At 36.8% G+C, this 8,558-nt stretch overlaps 1 protein-coding gene across 2 annotated transcripts; it reads left to right on the top strand.

The window, feature by feature from the left end:
• Positions 1-588: 588 nt before the first annotated feature.
• LOC147857791 (putative protein phosphatase 2C 59) lies at positions 589-5,298 on the top strand. 2 transcript variants are annotated; one of them, XM_087327153.1, is made up of 10 exons: positions 589-704; positions 1,070-1,193; positions 1,768-1,895; positions 1,984-2,082; positions 2,186-2,344; positions 2,645-2,731; positions 3,368-3,459; positions 4,613-4,687; positions 4,854-5,002; positions 5,115-5,298. In XM_087327153.1, the coding sequence occupies exons 2-9, from the start codon at positions 1,123-1,125 to the stop codon at positions 4,998-5,000; spliced, it is 858 nt and encodes a 285-aa protein (XP_087183279.1). In that variant the 5' UTR covers positions 589-704; positions 1,070-1,122; the 3' UTR covers positions 5,001-5,002; positions 5,115-5,298. The 2 variants fall into 2 exon arrangements, with proteins under 2 accessions (XP_087183279.1, XP_087183278.1); XM_087327152.1 differs by having other exon boundaries at positions 590-704; positions 4,854-5,298.
• Positions 5,299-8,558: the final 3,260 nt, after the last annotated feature.

Below are 8,558 nucleotides of genomic sequence, written 5' to 3'. Positions count from 1 at the left end.
AACCGATGGCAACAACCAGGATCACACTCACGAAATGACTGGATACTCGGGGTTCATTGGAACCACTCGCTGCTTATCTAAGTGTTTGCGTTGGTTTAACATGTGGAAGAGATCAGAGTCGTCCGCGAAACGAGATCATAACAGGTCACAGGACAGGAGCGGGGGGGGGGGGGGGGGGGGCAATGGGCACTCGGGTAATTCGAACGGACGGGTTGTGACCACCCGACACACTCATTAATTCATATGAGCGCAATCGGTCAACAAAGAGGAGAGAAAATGAGAAGAAATAACATACGAAAATCGAACAAACAACTATCACTATACAAGAAGAAGAAGAAGAAGAAGAATAATTCTCTATGTATGTATGTATGTACATAATAAGTAAAGAGAAAAGGAAAGAAGAGAATTGCATTCAAAGGTGAGTTTGAAAAATGGATGGTGTGGGCCGTCCGATTCGTAGCGCCTGAGATCGACGGTGGAGAAGGCATCTAAAGAGCACATGATTCTCTCTTTCCAGCTCTTCTTCTTCTTCTTCTTCTGTCTCTTTTGAGTTTTCCTTCCTTTTCTTTTCTGCAGAGGAGATCTATCTCTTCTATTCATCGTCACCATCACCATCACCATCACCATCACCATCACCATCACCATCACCATCACCATCACCATCACCATCGCGATCATCTCCTCCTCCTCCCATCATTTCCAAGGTAAAATCTTTCTTCCATTTTGCCTGTTTTCCTCTCATTCCCAAATCCCTTTCTCTCTCTCCCTCTCTCTCTCTCTCTCTCTCTCTCTCTCTCTCAATCACTCACACGCACATTTTGTTGGTGTATAATCTTCCAATAATCAGAACCCATCTATCTCTCCTCCAGAGAGATCGAGGGTTCTCCTTCTTTCTCCCTTTAGATTCCTGCAAATGAAGTAGCACTTGAAATAGCTTATGGATTTTCTCCCATAGATTCTTATGTGAAAAATGTAAGGAAAATAAATAATATGTACAGAATAGACTTAAGCTTTTTTCTTATGAAGATAATTCTAACGTTTTATTCTGTTCCCCCTTTTTTCTTTGTAGCTTATGATTTATCATTTGGATCAAGTTCACAGAACCTTCTGGTTTTGGAGAAGATGAGTTGTCTTTATGCTATTCTTCCACAATTTTATACATCAGATGCAGATTCCAGCGGTGGAGGTCAGAGGTAAATTTACTCCTATTTCGTGTATTTCCACGTCTATTCGATATCCAGTTGATATTCATTTGACGCTATTTGATGCCAACTTGATCTCCACTTTATGCTATTTTATGTGCGTTTGATATTCATTTGATGCTATCTGATGGTAAGTTTTCATTTTGTATCTCTCTTTCTTGTAGTGCTATGGCTATATGATCTCTTTTTTATGGTATTTAATGCCCCTTTCATCGTCATTTGATGTTATACATTCATCTTTGAATCACATTATTGCGGAACATACTCTTCACTTGAAATCACGTGAGCAATCAATCCTATGAACTAGTTTTGGAATTGAGTGTAAGAATGGTATAGGGATTTAGTTTGGGATGAGTATGAGAATTTTATGAATTATACCTTATTGCCATCTTCTTTTGATGCCATTTGATCTTCATTTGATGTATATAGAACAATACATAAATTTGTGTTGTTTATATCACGCATGGATACATATTTATATATCTACATACCAATGAGATTTGCTGGTTGGTAATATCAAACCATTTCTCATTGCTAACTGGTTTATGTTTTGGTTTTGACATAGCGAGCTGGCAAACTGTAGTTATGGGTTTTCAAGTGTACGTGGAAAGCGTTGCTCTATGGAGGACTTCTATGAAGCTAAATTCACTGTAGTTGAGGACACCACTGTTGGTTTATTTGGAGTGTTTGATGGTATAAAAACGCAAATACTTTCGTCATTTGTTTGTGACTCTACTCTCAATGCACTGATGTATTAAGTGCAATTTTATGCTTCATTTAGGTCATGGTGGACCTGGAGCTGCAGATTATGTTAAAAAGAACCTTTTCAAAAATTTGATTGAGCACCCCAATTTCTTAACTGACACCAAAAACGCAATCAGTATAAAACAAAGCTTACTTTTTTGGGATATTATCTTTGAGTGAAATTGAGTGTTATTTTTCTCATCTGCTAATTATAGAGTGATCTCATGGCTGCTTGGCAGTTGAAACCTATCAACACACTGATTCAGAATATCTTAAAAATGATAGTGGTAAGCAAAAAGATGCTGGATCAACCGCCTCAACTGCCATATTGGTAGGCGATCGGTTACTTGTTGCCAATGTTGGCGACTCGAAAGTAGTTATTTCGAGGGCTGGGAAGGGTAAGATGAATATGAGAAAAGGGATAAAATGAAATTTATGGGACATATAGCAAATTTATAAAAAAACCCAAAAAATATCCATTATGTTTCCAGATTCCTAAGATATTCCTATCTCCACAGTCTCTTGCTTTGAGAGCAATTATAGAAAAGGAGATTTTATTGAGAGTTTTTTTTCTCTCAAGAGAGGGAAACCAATGTTTTGTGGGGCATTTTGAGAATATTGAAAGTACTGTGAATATTTTGTGAAATCTTGTGAAAGTTTATTACTGCAATAAAACATGTGGATTCATTCGTTTGCAGCATATCCCTTATCAGCTGACCACAAACCAAATCGCAGAGACGAACGCCAAAGGATTGAGAGAGCTGGAGGAGCTGTAATTTGGGCTGGTCGGTAATTTCTTATTCTCTCAATATGAAGGCTCATGACTTCTCTGAACATATCCTTTATAGCCACGCCTGTCTTAAAATTTTAATGGTATTATGTAAGACAAGGCCCATTAAGATTTAATTTGCATTGTGTAAGATTTCACATCCTATTATGATTTAAACTGCATTATGGAAGAGAAAGACTAAATGATTTTAAATTCTAGTCTCAAATGGCATAAAATTAGGATGCTAAAAGCCTAAAACAGGATTAAAAATTAAATGAGAAAGTTTTACTTTAAAAAGTAAACTAGTTTTGTTAAATGTGGTAGATCTTCAATGCTCATGAACATCCATTTTTTTTTTTCAAACTTTTGAAGGCATGGACAGAAAAATGTATAATGCTGCTTGAATATTACAATGTTCTCAATGAGATATTGAGAGAACAATGAGAAAAACAATATGAGTGAATGCCAGCAGTGCTTCCTAAACTGTTGTACTTAGAATGTTTGCAAGAGCTAATTCAAAGAGAAATTGTATATTTAGAGAGGGCAAAGCTGTAAGATTGGTGTAAACACATATTTAGAGAGAACAAACGTATCAGTCTTATGAAATTATGTCTGCCATAATGTTGAGTTGTAAATGCCGTGGAATCTTCAGGCACTTGGAGGGTAGGGGGTATCCTTGCCGTGTCACGAGCCTTTGGTGATCGGCTATTAAAGCGTTTTGTAGTCGCGGAGCCTGAACTTCAGGTATATATACAGACGACAGTATAATTTATAATACATGCATACATACACACATATCAACAGTACATATTTATAAACAATGGTGAAGTTCCTTCTGTACCTTAATCGTGAGCTTGGCTATGCATGCTAATCTGTCTTATTGGGGACTATTCTGATCTTTGTACCCTGCAATGCCATATATTTCTGTCAACTTTAGGTCCTCATATTTCACATCCTCTCTATAGATATAAAGAGCATTTCCACATCTTCCCAAAGTAACTAGCAAACACAACTCTTTAGAATACCCGAGATTTGGCTGAACCTATGTAATCCAATCTCTTCTGTGCACAAACTGCACAAACTGGGGAATGATCTTGGGGAAAAGAATTTTGGAATCAATAATAACGTAACAATGCATCACAAATTAACACTGTTTTACACCACTTAACATGGAGGCATCAAATCATAGAAATTCAGGAGAAGTGGAATTATATTACACCAACAGATAGTTACATGTTGTTCTATCTCTCTCATACAATTGCGCCATTCAGGGGATTTATGTATGTTACATGACACTATCCAGTCGTTCAGCTCTAATCTCCTATTTATTGGACTGGCTGACCTGTGGTTAAACAATGCACTGCAAAGTAACACTAATTTACAATAACTAACATGGAGGCATCAAAGCATAGAAATTCAGGGAGAAGTGGAATTATATTACACTGACAGATAGTTAACTCCCTTCATTCATGGAAACGTTTCAATACTATTGGATATTTAATAGACCTGTGTTCTCTCTCATACAATTGCACCATTCAGGGGATTTATGTATTTTAATGGCAAGACACTATCTGATCATTCAGCTTTAATCTTCTATTTGTTGGGCTTGCTGATCTGTGGTCGTTGTCATACTCAAACTAGTCGTATGGCCTAATTAAGTATATATACTTTACCTATATTATATATGGCCTTACAACCAATTCACACCCACTAGACGACCAACAAACAATAGAAATTTTTAAAGACATTATTATGGAAGTGCTTGTTCTCTCATGACTTTTTATGTCACACATAAAATGGGTATAAGCATTCAGCATGGATATGCATTAACAAGAATTAAGGTAGTCTCTGTATATCTAGCTTATGTGTATGGTCCTCTTGGATAATGGTTGTGTAGGAGGAGACTATCAACAGTGAGCATGAATTTCTTGTCATTGCCAGCGATGGTTTGTGGGATGTTATTACAGACCAGGTCAGAACATTGTCTTTCTCTTTACCCAATCCACTTTCTTTCTAATATATGTTGCATGCATGGATGCCATACATATGCTTGTATATGCATGTAGGTATGTTTGTATGTATGGATTTCTATGATGTGTACACATGTATGAATATGGGAATGTTGTTTTTCTGATCAGGATGCAATTTCAATGATTCGGTCCATCCCTGATGCCGAAGAGGCAGCGAAAAGGTTGACTGAGCAAGCTATGCGGAAAGGAAGTGGAGACAACATTACTTGTATTGTTGTACGCTTCAACAATGCCCCAATTGAATCAACGTGTTGATTGTGAGCTTTTCCAAACTGTGTTTTTCTCGAATCAGGATCAATTGGAGAATGTCTGTATTTGTACATGTATGAGCAAAAATCTCAAGTGCCCTATCTTATATTGAATAAACAGGTAACTGCTGCATAGAGATGAGTGAAGTCATTTTCACAAGTTAGTTCTTTCAAACATATAGCTCCTTCACAAGAGTTTGATTTGTTCTGAAAGTGAATAATTGTAGAAATATGATGGCAAAACCTTGTATAATACCACAATGTATAAAGACAACTCTTTTTCTAACAACTTGCTTTGTTCACTCGTTGAGCCCCATCAAGAAAGGATAACCATATTTTTACTCGACATTATGTTTTTGCAAATCTCTGGAATTGCATTTTGTGGAGAAAAAGCTACAATGTAAAAAAAACTTGTGTCTTGAAATAGGTTGAGAAATTCTTTTGAGGTAATTGATCATTTCAGTTTTTATTGATTATGTCATCTATGAAGGTTAACTACTTGAAACCCTATTAACCATTTCATCAATGGTATATATACAACTTATTTAGATATCCTTGAATATTCCTTCTTGTTTTTTATGGGCTACCTAAGCCATTTATTAATATATAGTAAGCTTTATATTTCAACTCTTAATGGTCAATGTGCATTTGCTTGAGAATTAAGTTAGTAACAAGTCACAACCTTAAAATAATAAGGCACATTTCATATCTTAAATTATACAACATACATGCGTATACATATATCATACATTGTACATGTATTATACTTTTATGGCACGTACTTTAATAGTATATATGTGCCGTTGATTATATTCAAACAAGATATTTTCTTTGAAAATAAATGAATGAGTCTCATTTGACATGCTCTTTGCATAACCAAGTAAAGAGGTCCACTAGACTATGGATCAATCTTGAAGCTTGAGTAGTTTTCCCTTGACGTGAATACAATTTTTTTGACAAAAATTTCCCTTGAGCATCTATGTGCATTGTTGATTATATTCCAACAAGATATTTTCTTTGAAAATAAACGAATCAGTCTCATTTGACATGTTCTTTGCACAACCAAGTAAAGAGATTCACTTGACTATGGATCAATCTTGAAGCTAGAGTATGTTTTTCCTTGATGTGAATACAATTTTTTTGACATGATCAATCATCCATGAAACAAGCATGCACTCAATGGAGAATATCCACACCATTTAGGTCTATTAGCTAGCTACAATTTGAACAAACAATGGTAGATAAATAAGGGCAAGCAAAATGTTACATTTTCACACCTCTTTTGTGGGATTGACACATGCGATTATGTAAATCCTTTTATAACAATATAGGAATAATACTTAGCCTTGGGGTAAGAAGACATCTTTTGTCTAGGCGAGTATGAAAAGCCCTCGTTGGTGTCACATATTTGTGTGTGACTGTGCAACTTTAGTAGGACCATGAGGGACTAGAACTAGGGAGGATGTGATGTGCGAAAAGACCCTGGTGTGAATCGAGTATGCCTTGGAATCGGATTTCCTTGTAGTCGGGGGTTCCTTGGTCTCGTGGGCTTGTTGACATCTTGCACTCGCGAGTGTCTTGGGATTGTGTGATCGTGGGCTCCTTGGAGTCTCTATCTCATTCACACCCATGTTGCAATGGTGTTTGAATTTCTTAACATGGAATTTGGGTAAATGCCCTCAATTAATGCAACATGCCAAGATTAAGACCTTAATACACATGATTTTCTGTTAAATCCCTTTTTATGCTTATTTAGGGTTCTCTGAATAACACCATGAATATGGTGGTTTTTACAAAATGACCTTCAAGTTACGGTTCAACAAAATAACATCACGAATACGGTGGTTTTTACAAAATGGACTTCAAGTTCGTAAATCTCTGTGTGGAAGATACGCAAAAATACACAACTCGAAAACAACAAAAACAACAAATGGACAAATTCACAATGTACACAGTTTTACGTGGAAACCATAAATGGGGAAAAAAACACGGGAACAGAGCTCCACTATACAACAGAGAATACAAGAAAACTGTTACAACTCTTCTCTGATACTCAAAGGAATCACTTAGGGTTCTTGGCAAGTTTGTTGAACTCTGTCGTTGCCGCTCTCTCTCCCTCCCTCCCTCTTTCTTTCTCTCTCTCTCTCTCTCTCTTTCTTTCTCTCTCTCACTGCACAACTATGCTCTATACTTTCTGTTCTACATCTACCTATGTTTGCCCTAAGTGAATTTATACTTACACACAATATGGGCTATTTATAAAGGTATCCTATGCCAATATCACTTCTATTATTATAGTAATAACAATAGCAGTTAATCAGCCGACTCCTAAGTTGACTATCCAGTCGCCCCGACTAGTCGGCCTTGTCATCGACCATCTAGTGGCCCCAACTAGTCGGTCATGTCTTCGACTTGCATCACATATATAGTCGACTCTCTGTGTCTTCGACTATCGGTTCTTACTGAGCCGAACAATTGGCTCCTCCCACAGGAGGGACATATACCTAACATGGTTCACACCAAAATAACAACATGAATACAATGGTTTATACAAAATGGCCTTCAAGTTTAATTATAAAACAAACAATGCAAAGTGGTTGAGCTTTTAATGAAGATCCGAGCTTAGTGGTGTCGTCAAGGCCTCGACTACAATCAAAGAACGACACCTTTAAGTCAATGTAGTGTCTTTGAGCTCCAAGACAAGAAGAAGAGGTAGAAAATGAAGTGGTTCAACTCCACCCACACATTCACTCTCTCCCAAACCTCAAAACTCTCAAATAGAAAGAAGAAAAAGAAAACAAGTAAGGAGAAAAATATGAAGGAAAACCCTAAATCTTAGAAAATGAAAACCCAAAAATACTAAAAGCAAACCCCTAAATGAGCCCTCCTCCCCTCTTTTATAGAGAGCAAGCGCCATTTACCACATTTGATGCTCAACTACCTCGTTTACATAGAATATGTATAAAGGTAATGCCCCCCCTCACGCTAGTCAAGACTTAAACCTAGCTACCTCCTTTACATAAAAATACGTATAAAGGTAGCCAACCCTTCACACACTGGTCAAGACGTAAACCTCCAAACCGGTTTTTTGGCACCTTTATATACATAGTTTAAAGCATTAACCACTAGGCCACTTACCTTTTGTTATTATGTAATTTGTTTTCATATTTAGATACACATTTTGGTGTCTATCCCTTTTCCCTTTTCTATCTTTTTTTATACCTTTGGACCCACCATGTCGCGACACCAATAAGCCTTATTTTGTATGAGGATTATAAATGGCTCAATAAGAATGACAAACCTTCATATATATGACCTACCCCTTAGGATCAACCAAACCAAATTCAATGGATGAAACAACAACATGTGTAAAGCATTTACACATATTTCTAGAACATGCCACTTCATTAGATGAGATCATACTATTTATCCAACATGTCCGTAGGCTCTATGTTATGCTCACAATATATTTTCACATCACATGTTTAATATGTTCTTGTGAAGTTATGTGCGTGCATGTGAAATTTAAGCAAGACCACCGAGGACTTGAACCGGAGAGGATGGG

This window comes from Azolla caroliniana, unplaced genomic scaffold, assembly GCF_043228905.1.
Source record: "Azolla caroliniana isolate FFs.n. ecotype wild unplaced genomic scaffold, voAzoCaro1.0.p SCAF_11, whole genome shotgun sequence".
NCBI classification, from domain to species: Eukaryota; Viridiplantae; Streptophyta; class Polypodiopsida; order Salviniales; family Salviniaceae; genus Azolla; species Azolla caroliniana.
This window is presented reverse-complemented; position numbering and strand designations above follow the sequence as displayed.

Bases quoted from the DNA above. Each gene is read 5' to 3' on its own strand.
- LOC147857791 (XM_087327153.1), top strand. From the start codon at position 1,123: ATGAGTTGTCTTTATGCTATTCTTCCACAATTTTATACATCAGATGCA. The intron at 1,896-1,983 runs GTATAAAAACGC...TGCTTCATTTAG, and splicing joins TTTATTTGGAGTGTTTGATG to GTCATGGTGGACCTGGAGCT. The intron at 4,688-4,853 runs GTCAGAACATTG...TTTTCTGATCAG, and splicing joins GGGATGTTATTACAGACCAG to GATGCAATTTCAATGATTCG.